The 21,407-nt window shown below is 44.2% G+C and overlaps 1 protein-coding gene across 6 annotated transcripts in view; it reads right to left on the bottom strand.

The window, feature by feature from the left end:
- LOC121532059 (ATP-binding cassette sub-family C member 8-like) overlaps positions 1 to 21,407 on the bottom strand; it is a 168,425-nt gene that overhangs the window by 14,810 nt on the left and 132,208 nt on the right. For 5 of the 6 annotated variants that reach the window (XM_045227177.1, XM_045227180.1, XM_045227179.1 and 2 more), the window contains exons 26-37: positions 19,095 to 19,342; positions 10,463 to 10,629; positions 9,324 to 9,393; positions 8,972 to 9,129; positions 8,745 to 8,837; positions 8,544 to 8,646; positions 8,145 to 8,258; positions 7,839 to 7,959; positions 7,297 to 7,427; positions 7,111 to 7,189; positions 6,896 to 7,004; positions 395 to 498 (exon numbers count right to left, since the gene is read on the bottom strand). In XM_045227177.1, the coding sequence (XP_045083112.1) occupies positions 395 to 498; positions 6,896 to 7,004; positions 7,111 to 7,189; positions 7,297 to 7,427; positions 7,839 to 7,959; positions 8,145 to 8,258; positions 8,544 to 8,646; positions 8,745 to 8,837; positions 8,972 to 9,129; positions 9,324 to 9,393; positions 10,463 to 10,629; positions 19,095 to 19,342 (1,497 nt within the window). The remainder of the gene's footprint in view (positions 1 to 394; positions 499 to 6,895; positions 7,005 to 7,110; positions 7,190 to 7,296; positions 7,428 to 7,838; positions 7,960 to 8,144; positions 8,259 to 8,543; positions 8,647 to 8,744; positions 8,838 to 8,971; positions 9,130 to 9,323; positions 9,394 to 10,462; positions 10,630 to 19,094; positions 19,343 to 21,407) is intronic. The other variant, XM_045227178.1, reaches the window with a different exon arrangement.

Genomic DNA, 21,407 nt, shown 5'->3' with positions numbered 1-21,407 from the left:
CCGCTAGAGAGAGAGAGAGTCTAAAGGTTGGAGCTAGCTGCCCTATCATCTTACAGCCATGATACAGAATCTACTCTAGGCTATAGATAACTGACACATTTTCCAACTGATCAGACAATGGATGAGAGCATGAGAGATTGGTCAGGGCACCACTGCTCTCAAACCCACTTAATCTATCATAACCAACCAGCAGGGTTTATCTGGGGTCAACTCAGAGCGGGTGCTGCACTGATATACTGCTTTCCAAATCATACAGTATATAATGTTGTTGAGACCGATATATCTATATCTCATTAAGCACCAGCTCTCAGCTCATATCTCTGAACAAGCTACTGTATAACTTCAGAGCATGCATGCATGGGCGCGCACACACACACACATTCACACTCCTTACCCAGTCCTCCTGGTAGAGTCTTGACCACAGGTTTGAGCTGAGCGATGTCCAGAGCCTCCCACAGCATGTCATCAGTAGCCTTCTTCTCTGGGTCCAGGTTAAACCTGATGATCACACATACACTGACAGAGTCATACACTCAACAACAACAAAAAGGTTCTTGAGGGGTTCTTTGTCAGGGGTGAGGGTGATGTTTAACCTTTTTTGGGGGCATATCAGGAAGGGTTCTTTACTGCTGTGATGGTTGTGAAGAAACATCCTGTTCTTTCCCTCTCTACCACGATTTCCTTTATTCCATGAAATGCTACACTTAAAAAGTTACTGCAATTTTACGGCACACTACAGGCAACTGGTTGCAGTTAAAGTACGGTAAACAACAAGTTACTGAATGTTGTGTATTTATGCCAACTGTCAGTGGATGTGTTGTACCAGTTTAACTGGTTGATGGTTATGTTGTCAAAGGTTGAGCACTTCTTTTAACACTGTCAGTTATGCAATCTTTGTAAGAGCATGTGACAATAAAGAGCTGCACTGTTAAGAGGTTACTGTGCATTACATCACTGTAACTTAATGGCAGTTAGTTGCCTGGAAGTAGCTGTGAATTTTGCATTAACTAACTGGCAACCAGCTATTTTAATATCCAGTAACTGCTAGTAGCTTACTTACAACTAGCTGCCAGTACCTTCCTGTACTTTCACTGAACTTTTCTGATTACAAGCTAGCTTAACATTAGTTGACAAATACTAAGCAATTTTTGTGGTGATTACACTTGGGACCCAGCCTCACCTGGCCTCAACCTCTTGGTTGACAGCAAACTGACCTTCCTGTCACACCATCAGGTCAGTGAGCGTGACAGAGATCAGCACAGTAAAGTACTGTGAAATTTACAATAACTACTTGCAGCAAGCTTACAGTAAAATAAACATGAACTTCCTGGTGACCAAGTACCATTAAGTTACTGGAAAATGAACAGTAACTTCTTAACAGCTCAGCTCTTGATTGTCATACGCTTTTACAAAGATTGTAGAACTGGGAGTGGACAAATGAGATGGTCAACTGTCATCAACATAACGATAAAACCACGTAAACTGTTACAACACTTCCACTAATGGTTGGCACAAATACAATATATTTTAGACCATGCCCCCAAATATACTAATGTCCACCCGCTAGCACATTGCCCCCAGTTACAGTTCAAAGTGAAGTAATGATTGTACGTTAATCACTTTCTATGAAAACCATATGCATAATACATTATACAGCATTACACATGTACTCATAATGCACTATGATGCAGTAATAATGCAGTATAAGCATAGTTATAGACACACAAAGACTCAATTCCGTATACCAATACTCCTAATGCATTATAAGTAAAATCACTTATAATGTACAGCAACAAAGTGCTTCATAATTGCTGGTCACTTTTTCAGTTTCATCAGTGTGATGCATTTCTAACATTTTTGTCAGTGAACAGTAAGTACATCATTGTTACTGCATCATAATCTTTGTTATGGTGTGTTATAGCATACTATAAAGTTATCTTTGATTGGTTTAGGTAAAGCGATGAAATGCCTAAGGCAGACAGATAATACACCATAAGCTGTTATGTTATGATCATCATAAAAAAATATGCACATCCAACTTATCAGGTGCAAAGAAAAAAGGAATGGCCGACTCGTATGCTCCCATGGTGATTTAAATCAGACACGCAATAAAGACAACGTTTCGATCAGAGTTGGATCTTTGTCAGGTCATACACCACCGTGAAATAACCTCTAGAGGAATGTACTGTACATCCGGTCAATTGAATACATATAATACATGAACATCACAAATATTATACAGTACACATACTATACAGTGCATTCAGAAAGTATTCACACCCCTTGACTCTTTCCACATTTTGTTGTGTTACAGCCTAAATAAAATTGATTAAATATATATTTTTTGTCCCTGGCCTACACACAATACCCCATAATGTCAAAGTGGAATTTTAAATGAAAATATTAAATGTCTTGATTGAATAAGTATTCAACCCCTTTGTAATGGCAAGCCTAAATAAGTTCAGGAGTTAAACTGTGCTTAACAAGTCACATAATAAGTTGCATGGACTCACTTTGTGTGGAATAATAGTGTTTAACATGATTTTTGACTACCTCATCTCTGTACCCCACACATACAATTATCTTTAAGGTCCCTCAGTCGAATTTCAAACACAGATTCAATCACAATGACCAGGGAGGTTTTCCAATGCCTCGCAAAGAAGGGCACGTATTGGTGGATGGATAACAGACACTGATCCCTTTGAGCATGGTGAAGTTATTAATTACATTTTGGGTGGTGTATCAATACACCCAGTCACTACAAAGATACAGGTGTCCTTCCTAACTCAGTTACCGGAGAGGAAGGCAACCGGTTAGGGATTTCACCATGAGGCCAATGTTGACATTAAAACAGTTACAGAGTTGAATGGCTGTGATAGGAGAACTGAGGATGGATCAACAACATTGTAGTTTCTCCACAATACTAACCTAATTGACAGAGTGAAAAGAAGGAAGCCTGTATAGAATACAAATATTTCAAAACATGCATCCGGTTTGCAAAAAGGCACTAAAGTAATACTGCAATTTTTTTTGGCAAAGCAATTAACTTTTTGTCCTGAATACAAAGTGTTAAATTTGGGGCAAATCCAATACAACACATTACTGAGTACCACGCTCCATATTTTCAAGCATAGTTGTGGCTGCATCATGTTATGGGTATGCTTGTAATCGTTAAGGACTGGTGAGTTTTTCAGGATAAAAAATAAACTGAATGCAGCTAAGCTCAGGCAAAATCCTAGAGGAAAGACTCATTCAGTCTGCTCTCCACCAGACACTGGGAGATTAATTCACCTTTCAGCAGGACAACAACCTAAAACACAAGGCCAAATCTACACTGTAGTTGCTTACCAAGAAGACAGTGAATGTTCCTGAGTGGACGAGTTACATTTTTGACTTAATTCTACTTGAAAATTTATGGCAAGACCTGAAAATGGTTGTCTAGCAATGATAACAACCAATTTGACAGAGTTTGAAACAGTTTGGGCAAATGTTGTGGAAAGTGCTTAGTGACTTACCCAGAAAGACTCTCAGCTGTAATCGCTGCCAAAGGTGCTTCTACAATGTATTGACTCAGGGGTGTGAATACTTATGTAAATGAGATATTTCTGTATTTCATTTTCAATACATTTGCAAAAATAAAATAAAAAATATTATGGGTAATTGTGTGTAGACGGGTGAGAAAAATGTAATAATTTAATCCATTTTGAATTCAGGCTGTAACACAACAAAATGTGGAATAAGGCAAGGGGTATGAATACTTTCTAAAGGCACTGTAAGTACCTAACAGTGTGTGCCATAAATGTATCTGAAGTCTTCTATAAGTATAACTGTAGAATCTGTCATTGGTTCTACCTGGAACCAGAGGGTTCTTCATGAGAGGGTTCTAAATGGAACTCCCTCTAAAAATACAGTAACTTTGTGTTTACTTACTGTATTTTCACTGCAACCAGTAGCCTGGACATTTTAACAGTGTAATGAATAACCCTCTGGTTCTAACATTGTAATGAAGAACCATACAAATGATTATAGAAAGGGTTATTCAAAGAACCAATATAAAAATGTTCTCCACAATATAAAAATGTTCTCCACAGGCTAAAAAAGGGTTCCCCTACAGCACAGGTATCAAACTCATTCCACGGAGTGTCTGTGGGTTTTTGCTCCTCCCTTGTACTTGATTGATGAATTAAGGTCACTAATTAGTAAGGAACACCCACACCTGGTTGTCTAGGTCTTCATTGAAAGGAAACAAACTAAAACCTGCAGATACTAGGCCTTCCATGGAATGAGTTCGACACCCCTGCCCTACAGGGACAAAATGAATTACTATCTTTTGGTACAAACTAGCACCTTATATTTTGAGAGAGTACTACTGGTCCAGTCATACAATCTCATAGCAGGACTTGATACAGTATTACCTACAGTGAGGGAAAAAAGTATTTGATCCCCTGCTGATTTTGTACGTTTGCCCACTGACAAAGACATGATCAGTCTATAATTTTAATGGTAGGTTTATTTGAACAGTGAGAGACAGAATAACAACAAAAAAATCCAGAAAAACGCATGTCATAAATGTTATAAATTGATTTGCATTTTAATGAGGGAAATAAGTATTTGACCCCTCTGCAAAACATGACTTAGTACTTGGTGGCAAAACCCTTGTTGGCAATCACAGAGGTCAGACGTTTCTTGTAGTTGGCCACCAGGTTTGCACACATCTCAGGAGGGATTTTTTTCCACTCCTCTTTGCAGATCTTCTCCAAGTCATTAAGGTTTCAAGGCTGACGTTTGGCAACTCGAACCTTCAGCTCCGTCCACAGATTTTCTATGGGATTAAGGTCTGGAGACTGGCTAGGCCACTCCAGGACCTTAATGTGCCTCTTCTTGAGCCACTCCTTTGTTGTCTTGGCCGTGTGTTTTGGGTCATTGTCATGCTGGAATACCCACCCACAACCCATTTTCAATGCCCTGGCTGAGGGAAGGAGGTTCTCACACAAGATTTGATGGTCCATGGCCCCGCCCATCGTCCCTTTGATGCGGTGAAGTTGTCCTGTCCCCTTAGCAGAAAAACACCCCCAAAGCATTGTTTCCACCTCCATGTTTGACGGTGGGGATGGTGTTCTTGGGGTCATAGGCAGCATTCCTCCTTCTCCAAACACGTTGAGTTGATGCCAAAGAGCTCGATTTTGGTCTCATCTGACCACAACACTTTCACCCAGTTCTCCTCTGAATCATTCAGATGTTCATTGGCAAACTTCAGACGGGACTGAATATGTGCTTTCTTGAGCAGGGGGACCTTGCGGGCACTGCAGAATTTCAGTCCTTCACGGCGTAATGTGTTACCAATTGTTTTCTTGGTGACTATGGTCCCAGCTGCCTTGAGATCATTGACAAGATCCTCCCATGTAGTTCTGGGCTGATTCCTCACTGTTCTCATGATCATTGCAACTCCACGAGGTGAGATCTTGCATGGAGCCCCAGGCCAAGGGAGATTGACAGTTCTTTTGTGTTTCTTCCATTTGCGAATAATCGCACCAACTGTTGTCACCTTCTCACCAAGCTGCTTGGCGATGGTCTTGTAGCCCATTCCAGCCTTGTTTAGGTCTACAATCTTGTCCCTGACATCCTTTGAGAGCCCTTTGGTCTTGGCCATGGTGGAGAATTTGGAATCTGATTGATTGATTGCTTCTGTGGACACGTGTCTTTTATACAGGTACCAAGCTGCGATTAGGAGCACTCCCTTTAAGAGTGTGCTCCTAATCTCTGCTCGTTACCTGTATAAAAGACACAAATCTTTCCGATTGAGAGGGGGTCAAATACTTATTTCCCTCATTAAAATGCAAATCAATTTATAACATTTTTGACATGTGTTTTTCTGGACTTTTTTGTTGTTATTCTGTCTCTCACTGTTCAAATAAACCTACCATTAAAATGATAGACTGATCATTTCTTTGTCAGTGGGCAAACGTACAAAATCAGCAGGGGATCAAATACTTTTTTCTCTCACTGTATAGGTATACTTCAAATCACACTCATGTACAGTGTAAAACAAGTATGCATTCTTTACTGTACATGCCTCACAAGGATGGTTTTCTAGTTTTTTCCCATTCATTAAAAATCATATTTTATGTTGTCTGATTGTGTAATTTTGGGCTTCTCCTGAATTGACTTGATAGGGAGACAGTACAGCAGCACCCAACCCTAAATAATTCCCTTTCTGTTTAGCTTGGTGCATCTACAACATGATAAGGCTTTTGAGCGTTCCAAAAATAAATCACTACAGTTGAGTTTTTCCGAGAGGCATCCTGCTATCAGACACCTCCTAGTAGTCAGACACCTCCTCGTAGTCCCGTGTAGCTCAGTTGGTAGAGCATGGCGTTTGCAATGCCAGGGTTGTGGGTTCGTTTCCCACGGGGGACCAGTATGAAAAAAATAAAAAGAATGTATGCACTCACTAACTGTAAGTCCCTCTGGATAAGAGCGTCTGCTAAATGACTAAAATAAAAATGTAAATGTAAAATAACGGTCTTTGAAGTTTCAACAGTTGGCCAATTGACCCAGATACAAGTGAGAGTAGCTTCCGTCTCTCATTTCCTCTCCTAAAACAACTCACACTAGGCAGTGTTTTTCCGGGAGCACAGCATTGGGTGGTTTAAAACCTCAATACTTTTGGCTTAACTACCTATGTTCATCTCAGGGTTCTTCACTCTTGGGAATGCAGGTTTTTGTTCCAGCCCAGCCATAAAACACCTGAATCAGCTAATCAAGGTTTTGATGATGAGTTGATTGGTTGAATCATGTGTAATGGTGCTAGCCACACTGAAGACACTGTGGCCCTCCAGAACCAAGAGTGAAGACCTCTGATCTAGATGGAAACGTAGTGTGAGGATTCTCTTACCGGATGGTTCCGCTGAATAAGATGGGGTCCTGGAGGATGATGGAGAATCGAGACCTCAGGGTCTGCAGAGGCAGCTTGGCGATGTCAATGTCATCTATGATGATACGCCCTGTTGGGAGAGTTGATCAGCTATGTTAGAGTGACCCAGTCAAGCACAGGAGCTTATAAGGAACTTTAGTTTTAGTGTCGTCACAGTAACAGTTGGCAGTGTTTACCCTCGAACATGTCGACCATGCGAAAGAAGGCCAGGGAGAAAGAAGACTTCCCACTTCCTGTCCTGCCACAAATCCCCACCTGGAAACCACAGGAAGTCTGTTTCATCTTCTTCATCATCATCACCACCACTACACAAGTCTACAGTTTAAATTCTCAACTCCCTTCCTTCCATGTTTCTCTGTTACCTTCTGCCCAGGGCTGATGTGTGCGTTGACTTGTTTGAGGACAGGTTTCAGGGTGGTGTCGTAACGCACACTCAGGTTCTCAATCTGAATCTCCCCCTGCTGTGGCCAGCCATCCGGCACCTGAGATGCAGCTAGAGGGAGAGAGGGGTAGAGATAGGCGAGACAGACAGAGAGAGGGAGGGACAGGTGAGCGGGAGGAAAAGTGGAAGAGAGAACTGCTCTGTGGCGACTAGGTACGGTGATGTTGGGATGTCCCATGTTCCACAGGAGTAAGCCTTAACTCCAGGACTTGAGCATGCCTGGGATATACTGTAGGCAGTGGTTAAATTGAGCCAGAGCTGCCCGGTTTGGGCTGGAGCTAGGGTCAGGTTTAGATTTATGGGCTTAGGTCAGTGCATGATTAGGGTTAGGGTTGGGGTTGAACCGGGATGTGGACATGAACTAGGGTTAGGGTTGTGATTGAGGCAAGGGTTGAACCAGGATGTAGATATGAAGCTAGGGTAAGGGTTGGGTCTGGAGCTAAGAGGTGGTACTGTACTGACTGAGCAGTCCTTCGTAGTTCTCAGGCTCAGTCTTCAGCAGACCATTGATTCTCTTGACTGAACCCAGCTGAACCTCCATGTCTGCCAGGTTACGAACCATCCAGTTCAGGTAGTTCGACACCTGGGACACAGAGACACAGTCAGATCAGACAACCTCATTATAGACCTGCAGAGAGAAAGCTAATGTAACGAAGGTGGAGACATGAGTTTCACTAAATTAGGGGCTTAACCTCCAGTCCTTTCATCAAGAAATATGTGACTATATTAGACCCTAGACACACACACACACATCAGAACGGTCCTCACCATGAGTGCATAGGTGAGTCCTAGTCCTACCAGGCCAGTGGAGAGGTGGTTATACAGACAGTTCGTGATGGAGGCCACAGCTGCTATCAGAACCACACAGGCGCCTATGTACTCCTACAGTATAGAGAAACAGCATAATAGTGAACATGCACACACTTATATACTCCATGGAGAGAAAACAAACAGTTAACACACAGGTAACTATTTAGTGCCGTAGAAATCGAAAAAGACTCAGTATCAAATCCATATGATCCTGTCATATTCAAAATTCCCATAGAGGGAGCAGTCACCCAATAAAAGGTTAGAAAACATGGAATAACTTCAATCAACATGAACCATACAAGTAAAGTCGAGTCAAGTAGAGTAGAGTAGACTATAGTATAGAGTAGAGCTCATTACCATGCGGACCTCTAGCCAGCGATTGGCTGCTGTGAGGAAGAGGGAGGCGATGTTGTTGGCATCGGTGAACTCCAGTAACCTCTGTCTGAACCTGGGCTCATACCTGGAGGAGAGACATCCATTGAATAATATGTGTAAGTGGAGAAACACACAAACTCCTAGCTGTTGCTGTCAAAATGGATGTGTTTAAAAAATCTTTACTTGAAGGCCCGGATGGTGGTGAGGCCCTCCACTGTCTCTGAGAAGTGGGACAGGAGAGGGAGCTGGGTACTATCCTCCAACTGCTGGAGGTCCCTGACGAGAGAAATAGAGAGAGAGAGAGGGGAGAGAGATACAACATAAATAAACAGACAGACAAGGGGGGGATACTGTAACTACTGAATACACTGCAGCAAAACAAGTGCCAAAATCCCAAACCAAGCGCTCACCTAGAGGCGACCCGGAAGTACTTCTGTATGAAGTAGCAGGCGATGGCCAAAGGCACCAGAGCGATGAGGAACACAGGGGTCACGTAGGAGATGACGCCCAGTGCCGACACACACAGCAGGGTGGAGCGACTCAGACACTCCAGAGTGGCAGGGATGTGCTGGGGATACAACCACCAATAAAACATTACATCTACCAGGAAAAGCAAGCAAAGGGTTCAAAGGCTGAAGCTACTGCCACAGCCATGAAGAAAAATAGGCAAACTATTTGAGATTCATAGAATTTGAAAGTTCCAAGGCAGTATGGTTGTGGCTATTGCTACTGTTAACACAGAGAAAGGTGGTGCTGAAATACCTGGTCTATGGTGTTGGTGTCAGAGGAGAACCTGTTGAGGATGCTGCCCAGGGGAGTGGTCTCAAACAGCCTGGAGGAGACAACCACATAGATACACCTAAGGGTTATACAACATGGTTCATATTTACGGTAGATTATTGTACCTGAAAGTTATGTTTTAAAGCTCACTGTTACATCTGTACAACCTTAAGTGAGTAGAAAAAGCTGCTGGTACATCAGCAATGTTTCTGTTACAAATTCTATTCCTCTGAGGATTTTGAGGAATTGAATTTGAAAGCAAGAAGACAATGTAAGTAACTTTTCTTCTTGGCCACCACCTCATCTAAAACGGTTCGGTACAGAGTAGTGTTGGGTCGTTCACGAACAAGCTGCTCTTTTTGAACGGATCTTTTTGCTGAACGTCGGGAACCAAATCACATCAGTGTAAGAGCCGTTAATTTGGCTCCCTGATTTGCATACTGCTACCACTGCTTTTTGAGCTCAAAACAACGCTTGTCTGCAGACAAGTTAAAAAATAATTTTCTAAAGAGGGTGAATCCTCATTGCAGAAACAATAAATAGTGGGGCGATTGCGTCAATCTGGTCCATGCTGATTTTTTCAGTGTATTTATTTTTTATTACCATCTAATAATTTGGCCAGGTACACATTTATTTGAACGCGCATTTCACGATCTGACATAATGGTAGCCTACCTTTTGGAGATTTGCTATTTTTTCATGGTTCTAGGTTGATTTCTTTGGCATTTTGAACGAAGAGCCGTTTGGGAGCCAAATGAGCCGGCTCTTTTATGTGAACGGAGCTGGCTCCCAGAACAGACTCAGAATGCCCATCACTACTACAGAGGCCCAACCACAGAGTCATTAGTTATCAGTGATCTGACACTGCGCTGGCGTCGCTGTGGTTTCAGTGTGTGGCAGGCAGATGGACCTCTGGGTAATGGGGCGGATCACAGTGTTTACAGTGTCTCACCTCGCGCCCCAAGATGATCGATCATCACACACACACACACACCAACGCATTATACACAGTCACACACACACACACTGACAACCTGCCCTCCCTAGAGTAGTAATAGGTACCATAAAAGGCACATGACACATCAAACCTGCACACACACACACACACACACACACCTTTACCTCATAGGGGCCAGTATGATCTTGCTGAGCAGGTTGTGGTGTAGTTCTTTGGCCACTCTCAGGCCTGTCCACTCTACGGCCACAGAGGTGACCAGACACAGAACGATGCCCAGACAGCACAGCACACTGAACACTGACAGGTACCACGAGTGGTTGAACCCACATTCCTACAAGGGGTACACAGGGAGAAGAGGGTTGGTTAGAGAGCTGTGTGTGTGTGTGTGACTAGACATTAGGATATATGATAAACAGAGTAGCAGCAGCGTATATGATGATTGTATGTGCATGTGTGTAGAGTCAGTATAAATGTGTGTGTAAGCAAATTATGAAGTGAGTGTTTGTGTGTCTATATCTATATGCAATTTGAGCTTCATCACACTCTGGGGTCGTTAGAGAACGCTTCACAAACCAAAATAACATCACACCCCTTCTCTCACGGACACTCTCTCTCACACACGAAAATATACTATAGTTTACTACAGTATTCTATAGTAAATTGTAGTATACTGTAGAATACAACACTATATACATTTACGTCATTTAGCAGACGCTCTTATCCAGAGCGACTTACAGTTAGTGAGTGCATACATTTTTTCATACTTGTTATTTTTTATGATTCATATTACATTTAAGTCATTTAGCAGACGCTCTTCTCCAGAGCGACTTACAGTTAGTGAATGCATACATGTTTTTTTTGTGTGTTTTTTTCATACTGGCCCCCCGTGGGTAACAAACCCACATCCCTGCCAGCCAAACCCTCCCCTACCTTGGATGACGCTGGACCAATTGTGCGCCGCCCATGGGTCTCCCGGTCGCGGCCGGCTGCGACAGAGCCTGGACTCGAACTAGGATCTCTAGTGGCACAGCTAGCACTGCGATGCAGTGCCTTAGACCACTGCGCCACTCGGGATGATGTAGTATCCCTCGATCGTTGGTAGTACTTACTATAGAATGTTGTAGTATACTGTAAAATACTATAGTAAATACTACAGTATTATCCGGGGGGAAAACACTGTAGTAAATACTACAGTTATGTCTGCAAAAACACTACAGTCCGTAAAAACGCTACACTTTTTTTTTTTTATATAGTAAATACTACAGTATTTTATTTGCATATACCCTGCCCATTCTCCTCCACCATATCACAATTTGTGCCACCCTTAAGTGAGAAACCTACATGCCAAGTATAGACCATACATTGTGTTCCCTACAGGTTATATAAAAGAGAAGAAGCTCTGAACTAGTCGTTCATGATTGAAAGTCACCAAAGCTGAACTGACTAAAGTCTGTGCCTTGTCTTCTTCCTCTCCCGCCTCCTCTCTAATCAGTGATATGAAAAGATAAAGGCTAAATTAACCCCTGAGGTAATCTATATACCAATTTAACACAATCAAACATTCAGAGCCAAACCCCCTCTAGCCAAGGAGAATAAAGTGACTGGGGAAATTAAAGGGATATGTCTTAGAAGTCAAATAATTACTTATACGTTTCCTTCAGTTGAATTAACCACTCAGACAATCACTTTAAGGGCCTGACAGAATGAATAGGCTTCTAATTCAAGGTCAAAGACAACTTAAGGGTTCTGTGAGAAGAGGAGATGTTTGATGTCCTCCCCAGAGTGTGGAAGGCAGAGGGTGAAAACGCTGAAGCTAATGAACACACAGAAACACCTCTGATAATCAGACATTGGGAAGTGACCCATGTGTGTGTGTGTGACAGGGAACAGCTGTGTTTGAGCCCCAGAGGGAGATGCAGCAGTGATTGTCACGCACACTGTTAGTCTATTTGCTGCCAGATTGAGGTTTGTTCTGTGCAGTAGACACTAGGCAGTCCTCACAGCTGCAGTTTGCATGGGGCTGTGTTAAGATAGCGTGACAAAGGTTTTGAGGGTCCCCACATGTCTGTGAAAGTGCACATGTCTATTTGTATGTGTGTGTTTGTCTGTGTGTGTAACTATCTATCAGCTGATGTCCCCTGCACCCTCTGGATTACTGTGTGAAATGTGCCCTGGCATTAAGCAGAGGACACACAGTCTATTAATAAGAGACAGACTTTAGTAGCACCAGGATAACCCACACACCTGCCATGGCCCTAATGTGTGAATGACACAGCTTACCCTCTCCTGTAAATATATACGCATGTGTGCACCCGCGCACGTATGTATGTGCATGCTTGTGTTTGCATACTCAATTCTTAATAATGATAATGATTTTACATCACTGTAATTACATTACAATAGCAATGCCATTTGGAAAAAGGCTTTCTAAGTGGCCAAATATGATTATAAGTGTAAAGTGCAGTGGGTGGGTGCACATCAAGGCAACAGAAAGGCAGTCCTTTCAAATGAAAAGTGAAAACAGTATTTCGATAAACCCAGTTGGTTACCTCAGAGCTTCTGATCAAGCCCTTTTGATTTTGAATTATAACCTAAAAGCGTTTCTAGGTTCCAATAAATGTTACCCTCACATAGATATGATTGATATTCTCATTATGGCAATGTCTCCCAACCTTATTGTGACGAGGTGTGAATGAAGGAGTCAGGCGCAGGAGGTAAACTACCGAAGTCCAGAGTTTATTCCGTTTACATAAATCAAACGCCCAAAGCGTCAAACGAAACTATTACAAGGGAAACATCCACCTTGGCATAAACACAGTGAATAGTAGCTCAACCGAGCTACACGCTCTCACAACAAACAATCACTCACAAAGACAAGGGAAACAGAGGGAACACTTATACCAAATCAAATCAAATCAAATTGTATTGGTCACATGCGCCGAATACAACAGGTGCAGACATTACAGTGAAATGCTTACTTACAGCCCTTAACCAACAGTGCATTTATTTTAAACAAAAAAAGTAAAAATAAAACAACAACAAAAAAAGTGTTGAGAAAAAAGAGCAGAAGTAAAATAAAGTGACAGTAGGGAGGCTATATATACAGGGGGGTACCGTTGCAGAGTCAATGTGCGGGGGCACCGGCTAGTTGAGGTAGTTGAGGTAATATGTACATGTGGGTAGAGTTAAAGTGACTATGCATAAATACTTAACAGAGTAGCAGCAGCGTAAAAAGGATGGGGTGGGGGGGCAGTGCAAATAGTCCGGGTAGCCATGATTAGCTGTTCAGGAGTCTTATGGCTTGGGGGTAGAAGCTGTTGAGAAGTCTTTTGGACCTAGACTTGGCACTCCGGTACCGCTTGCCGTGCGGTAGCAGAGAGAACAGTCTATGACTAGGGTGGCTGGAGTCTTTGACAATTTTGAGGGCCTTCCTCTGACACCGCCTGGTATAGAGGTCCTGGATGGCAGGGAAGCTTTGCCCCAGTGATGTACTGGGCCGTACGCACTACCCTCTGTAGTGCCTTGCGGTCGGAGGCCAAGCAGTTGCCATACCAGGCGGTGATGCAACCAGTCAGGATGCTCTCGATGGTGCAGCTGTAGAATTTTTTGAGGATCTGAGGACCCATGCCAAATCTTTTTAGTCTCCTGAGGGGGAATAGGCTTTGTCGTGCCCTCTTCACGACTGTCTTGGTGTGTTTGGACCATGATAGTTCGTTGGTGATGTGGACACCAAGGAACTTGAAGCTCTCAACCTGTTCCACTACAGCCCCGTCGATGAGAATGGGGGCGTGCTCAGTCCTCTTTTTTTTCCTGTAGTCCACAATCATCTCCTTTGTCTTGGTCACGTTGAGGGAGAGGTTGTTGTCCTGGCACCACACGGCCAGATCTCTGACCTCCTCCCTATAGGCTGTCTCATCGTTGTCGGTGATCAGGCCTACCACTGTTGTGTCGTCAGCAAACTTAATGATGGTGTTGGAGTCGTGCCTGGCCATGCAGTCATGGGTGAACAGAGAGTACAGGAGGGGACTGAGCACGCACCCCTGAGGGGCCCCCGTGTTGAGGATCAGTGTGGCAGATGTGTTGTTCTCACGTAGGTGTTCCTCTTGTCCAGGTGGGAAAGGGCAGTGTGGAGTGCAATAGAGATTGCATCATCTGTGGATCTGTTGGGGCGGTATGCAAATTGGAGTGGGTCTAGGGTTTCTGGGATAATGCTGTTGATGTGAGCCATGACCAGCCTTTCAAAGCACTTCATGGCTACAGACGTCAGTGCTACGGGTCGGAAGTCATTTAGGCAGGTTATCTTAGAGTCCTTGGGCACGGGGACTATGGTGGTCTGCTTGAAACATGTTGGTATTACAGACTCAGTCAGGGACATGTTGAAAATGTCAGTGAAGACACTTGCCAGTTGGTCAGCACATGCTCGGAGTACACGTCCTGGTAATCCGTCTGGCCCTGCGGCCTTGTGAATGTTGACCTGCTTAAAAGTCTTACTCACATCGGCTACGGAGAGCGTGATCACATAGTCATCCGGAACAGCTGGTGCTCTCATGCATGCTTCAGTGTTGCTTGCCTCGAAGCGAGCATAGAAGTGGTTTAGCTCGTCTGGTAGGCTTGTGTCACTGGGCAGCTCGCGGCTGTGCTTCCCTTTGTAGTCTGTAATAGTTTTCAAGCCCTGCCACATCCGACGAGCGTCAGAGCCAGTGTAGTACGATTCAATCTTAGACCTGTATTGACTCTTTGCCTGTTTGATGGTTCGTCGGAGGTCATACCGGGATTTCTTATAAGCGTCCGGGTTAGAGTCCCGTTCCTTGAAAGCGGCAGCTCTACCCGTTTCCTGTAATCCATGGCTTCTGGTTGGGGTATGTACGTATGGTCACTGTGGGGACGACATCATCGATGCACTTATTGATGAAGCCAGTGACTGATGTGGTGTACTCCTCAATGCTGTCTGAAGAATCCCGGAACATGTTCCAGTCTGTGCTAGCAAAACAGTCCTGTAGCTTAGCATCTGCGTCATCTGACCACTTTTTTATTAACCGAGTCACTGGTGCTTCCTGCTTTAGTTTTTGCTTATAAGCAGGAATCAGGAGGATAGAGTTATGGTCAGATTTGCCAAATGGAGGGCGAGGGAGCTTTGTATGCGTCTCTGTGTGTGGAGTAAAGGTGGTCTAGAGTTTTTTTCCCTCTGGTTGCACATTTAACATGCTGGTAGAAATTAGGTAGAACGGATTTAAGTTTCCCTGCATTAAAGTCCACGGCCACTAGGAGCGCTGCATCTGGATGAGCGTTTTCCTGTTGATTAATGGCCTTGTACAACTCATTCAGTGCAATCTTAATTCCAGCATTGGTTTGTGGTGGTAAATAGACAGCTATGAAAAATATAGATGAAAACTCTCTTGGTAAATAGTGTGGTCTACAGCTTATCATAAGATACTCTACCTCAGGCGAGCAAAACCTCGAGACTTCCTTAGTATTTGATTTTGTGCACCAGCTGTTGTTTACAAATATACACAGACCGCCACCCCTTGTCTTACCGGAGTCAGCCGTTCTGTCCTGCCGATGTAGCGTATAGCCTGCTAGCTGAATGTTATCATTGTCGTCGTTCAGCCACGACTCGGTGAAACATAAGATATTACAGTTTTTAATGTCCCGTTGGTAGGATAACCGTAATCTTAAGTCGTCCACTTTATTTTCAAAAGATTGAACGTTGGCTAATAGGATTGATGGAAGAGGCAGTTTACTCGCTCGCCGTCGGATCCTTACAAGGCACCCCGATCTCCGTCCACGATATCTCCGTCTCTTCCTCACGCGAATGACGGGGATTTGGGCCTTGTCGGGTGTCTGTATGATATCCTTCGCGGCCGCCTCGTTGAAGAAAAAATCTTCGTCCAATACGAGGTGAGTAATCGCTGTCCTGATATCCAGAAGCTCTTTTTGGTTATAAGAGATGATGGCAATAACATTATGTACAAAATAAATGACAAATAACGCAGAAAAACACACATAATAGTACAATTGGTTAGAGGGCTGTAAAACGGCAGCCATCTTCTCCGGCGCTGTTCTTTACACATACTAATTAGGGGAATGAGCACCAGGTGTGTGTGATTGACAAGACATGACAAGTGGAGTGATGAGAAAGAGATCGGCAGTAGCTAGTACTCCGGTGACGACGAACGCCGAAGCCTGCCCGAACCAGGAGGGGGGGCAGCCTCGGCGGAAGTGTCCACCTGTTGTAAATTCCATTGATGGGACATGATTCGGAAAGGCACACACCTGTCTATATAAGGTCCCACAGTGCACGTCAGAGCAAAAACCAAGCCATGAGATCAAAGGAATTGTCTGTAGAGCTCCGAGACAGGATTATGTCGAGGCACAGATCTGGGGAAGGTTACCAAAACATTTCTGCAGCATTGAAGGTCCCCAAGAACACAGTGGCCTCCATCATTCTTAAATGGAAGAAGTTTAGAACCACCAAGACTCTTCCTAGAGCTGGCCGCCCGGCCAAACTGAGCAATCGGTGGAGAAGAGCCTTTGTCAGGGACGTGATCAAGAAACCGATGGTCACTCTGACAGAGCTCTAGAGTTCCTATGTGGAGATGGGAGAACCTTCCAGAAGGATAACCATCTCTGCAGCACTCCACCAATCAGGCCTTTATGGTAGAGTGGCCAGACGGAAGCCACTCCATGACAGCCCGCTTGGAGTTTGCCAAAAGGCACCTAAAGACTCTCAGACCATGAGAAACAAGATTCTCTGGTCTGATGAAACCAAGAATGAACTCTTTGGCCTGAATGCCAAGCATCACGTCTGGAGGAAACCTGGCACCATCCCTATGGTGGATCATGATGGGGGCAGCGTCATGCTGTGGGGATGTTTTTCAGGGGCAGGGACTGGGAGACTAGTTAGGATCGAGGCAAAGATGAACGGAGCAAAGTACAGAGATGAAAACCTGCTCCAGAGTGCTCAGGACCTCAGACTGGGGCAAAGGTTCACCTTCCAACAGGACAATGACCCTAAGCACACAGCCAAGACAACGAAGGAGTGGCTTCGGGACAGGTCTCTGAATGTCCTTGAGTGGCGCAGCCAGAGCCCAAACTTGAACCAGATCGAACATCTCTGGATAGACCTGAAAATAGCTGTGCAGCAACGCTCCCCATCCAACTTGACAGATCTTGAGAGGATCTGCAGAGAAGAATGGGAGAAACTCCCCAAATACAGGTGTGCCAAGCTTGTAGCGCCATTCCCAAGAAGACTTGAGGCTGTAATCGCTGCCAAAGGTGCTTCAACAAAGTACTGAGTAAAAGGTCTGAATACTTATGTAAATGTGATATTTGAGTTTTTTATTTTTAATACATTTGCAAAAATGTCAAAAAAATAGTTTATGTTTTGTCATTATGGGGTATTGTGTGTAGTTTGATGAGCAAAAAAGGGGGTCTGAATACTTTCCGAATGCACTTTATACAAGGGTCAACTCAGATAGTCCGTGTAGCCATTTTGTTAGCTATCTTGCTAGCTATTTAACAGACTTATGGCTTGGGGATATAAACTGTTCAGTAGCCTATCGGCGTCAGACTTGATGCACCGGTACCGTTTGTCGTGCGGAAGCAGAGAGAACAGCCTATGGCTTGGGTGGCTGGAGTCATTAATGATTTTCCGGGCCTTCCTTTCACACCGTGCATGATATAGAAATCCTGGATGGCAGGGAGCTCGGCCCCAGTGATGTACTGGCTGCCCGCACAACCCTCTGTAGCGCCATATGATTGAGGGCGGTGCTGTTGCCATATCAAGCAGAGATGCAGCCAGTCAAGATGCTCTCAATGGTGCAACTGTAGAATTGTTTGAGGATTTGAGGGCCGATGCCAAACCTTTTCCTGAGGGGGAAGAGGTGCTGTCGCGCCTTCTTCACGAATATGCGCTTGTGGACCAAGTCCTTAGTGATTTGGACATTGAGTAACTTCAAGCTCTTGAACTGCTCCACTGTAGCCCTGTCGATTTGGATGGGGTCGTGCTCGCCCCTCCGTTTCCTATAGTCCACGATCAGCTCCTTAGTCTTACTGACATTGAGGTTGTTGTCCCGGCACCACACTGCCAGGTCACTGACCTCCTCCCTGTAGGCTGTCTCATCGTCACCGGTGATCAGGCCTACCACGTCGTACGTGGCCATGCAGTCGTGGGTGAACAGGGAGTACAGGAGGGCAGCACACACTCCTGTGGGGCCCCCGTGTTGATGGTCAGCATGGTGGAGGTGATGTTGCCTACCCTCACCACCTGGGATCGGTCCATCAGGATGTCCAGGATCTAGTTGCAGCTGAACTGAACGCTGAGCTGTAGTCAATGAACAGCATTCTCACATAGGTATTCCTCTTAACTGCAGAGGCTTTTATCCAAACAGATCTAAACTGCTTTTAGGTATTGACACAGTTTCCCCAATCATGCAGTTGTTAATCGATATATGCAAATGAGACTACGTGTAGCTCAAGGGCAACACACACGTATGGAGGCTCCATCAGAGAGCTTATTTGCATTACGTCTAGGTCAGAAGTACTGCACCTAAATCAATATTTGTTTTGTTGGTAACATTATTTGATGGTCCTATTTCAGCTGTATTTACCTGGTATCTAAAATCAATGCTGTAGTTGGCAGGATTATCATGTAAACTACCATTTCACCAGGTCCTTTAAAAGTGAATACTACACTGTACGGTAAATAGTGTACTGTAGATTAAAGCGTAACCACAGTGTTTTAAAAGTAAATTGCCATTTGGTTTGGTAGGACCAAATTGATCCCTGTCACCTGACCTGAGCGACGGTGCAGTTCCTCCCGGTGGCTTCCATCTTGGCATTGATGACGTGGGAGGTCCAGTGGGCCAGCCAGTAGTCGATGGCAACCATGAGGGAGTGTTTGAAAAGCTGTGATAGGAGGAGCAGCGACAGGAGGAGAAGACCTGCAGAGGACAGGTAGACCCCACAGGAGCGCCAGGGGATGGTGGCGCGGTGACGCATGGCCTGGGACAGGTTGTCGTCCTCGTCACTGTCCACAGAGTCTTCTGGAAGGACAGAGAGACGCATGAGAGAGGGATAGACTGTGAGAGGGTGGAGGGGCTGTGTGTGTGTGTGCGCCTCCACTATTTACAGTTGAAGTCGGGTTGTTTACATACAAAAAAGTATTTGATCCCCTGCTGATTTTATACGTTTGCCCACTGACAAAGACATGATCAGTCTATAATTTTAATGGTAGGTTTATTTGAACAGTGAGAGACAGAATAACAACAAAAAAATCCAGAAAAACGCATGTCATAAATGTTATAAATTGATTTGCATTTTAATGAGGGAAATAAGTATTTGACCCCTCTGCAAAACATGACTTAGTACTTGGTGGCAAAACCCTTGTTGGCAATCACAGAGGTCAGACGTTTCTTGTAGTTGGCCACCAGGTTTGCACACATCTCAGGAGGGATTTTGTTCCACTCCTCTTTGCAGATCTTCTCCAAGTCATTAAGGTTTCAAGGCTGACGTTTGGCAACTCGAACCTTCAGCTCCCTCCACAGATTTTTTATGGGATTAAGGTCTGGAGACTGGCTTCTTCTTGAGCCACTCCTTTGTTGCCTTGGCCGTGTGTTTTGGGTGATTGTCATGCTGGAATACCCATCCATGACCCATTTTCAATGCCCTGGCTGAGGGAAGGAGGTTCTCACCCAAGATTTGACGGTACATGGCCCCGTCCATCGTCCCTTTGATGCGGTGAAGTTGTCCTGTCCCCTTAGCAGAAAAATACCCCCAAAGCATAATGTTTCAACCTCCATGTTTGACGGTGGGATGGTGTTCTTGGGGTCATAGGCAGTATTCCTCCTCCTCCAAACACGGCGAGTTGAGTTGATGCCAAAGAGCTCGATTATGGTCTCATCTGACAACAACACTTTCACCCAGTTCTCCTCTGAATCATTCAGATGCTTTCTTGAGCAGGGGGACCTTGCGGGCGCCGCAGGATTTCAGTCCTTCACGGCGTAGTGTGTTACCAATTGTTTTCTTGGTGACTATGGTCCCAGCTGCCTTGAGATCATTGACAAGATCCTCCCATGTAGTTCTGGGCTGATTCCTCACCGTTCTCATGATCAATGCAACTCCACGAGGTGAGATCCTGCATGGAGCCCCAGGCTGAGGGAGATTGACAGTTATTTTGTGTTTCTTACATTTGCGAATAATCGCACCAACTGTTGTCACCTTCTCACCAAGCTGCTTGGTGATGGTCTTGTAGCCCATTCCAGCCTTGTGTAGGTCCACAATCTTGTCCCTGACATCCTTGGAGAGCTCTTTGGTCTTGGCCATGATTGATTGCTTCTGTGGACAGGTGTCTTTTATACAGGTAACAAACTTAGATTAGGAGCACTCCCTTTAAGAGTGTGCTCCTAATCTCAGCTCGTTACCTGTATTAAAGACAACTGGGAGCCAGAAATCTTTCTGATTGAGAGGGGGTCAAATACTTATTTCCCTCATTAAAATGCAAATCAATTTATAACATTTTTGACATGCGTTTTGTTGGATTTTTTTGTTGTTATTCTGTCACTCACTGTTCAAATAAACCTACCATTAAAATTATGTCAGTGGGCAAACGTACAAAATCAGCAGGGGATCAAATACTTTTTTCCCTCACTGTACACCTTAGCAAAATACATTTAAACTCAGTTTTTCACAATTCCTGACATTTAATCCTAGTAAAAATTCCCTGTTTTAGGTCAGTTAGGATTGCCACTTTACTTTAAGAATGTGAAATGTCAGAATAATAGTAGAGAAAATGATTTCTTTCATATTTTATTTCTTTCATCACATTCCCAGTGGGTCAGAAGTTTACATACACTCAATTAGTATTTGGTAGCATTGCCTTTAAATTGTTTAACTTGGGTCAAACGTTTCGGGTATCCTTCCACAAGCTTCCCACAGTAAGTTGGGTGAAATTTGGCTCATTCCTCCTGACAGAGCTGGTGTAACTGAGTCAGGTTTATAGGCCTCATTGCTCGAACACGCTGTTTCAGTTCTGCCCACAATTTTCTATAGGATTGAGGTCAGGGCTTTGTGATGGCCACTCCAATACCTTGACTTTGTTGTCCTTAAGCC

This window comes from Coregonus clupeaformis, chromosome 19 (genome assembly GCF_020615455.1).
Source record: "Coregonus clupeaformis isolate EN_2021a chromosome 19, ASM2061545v1, whole genome shotgun sequence".
Lineage (NCBI taxonomy): Eukaryota > Metazoa > Chordata > Actinopteri > Salmoniformes > Salmonidae > Coregonus > Coregonus clupeaformis.
The sequence above is the reverse complement of the archived record's forward strand: the minus strand, read 5'-3'. Positions and strand labels throughout refer to the sequence as shown.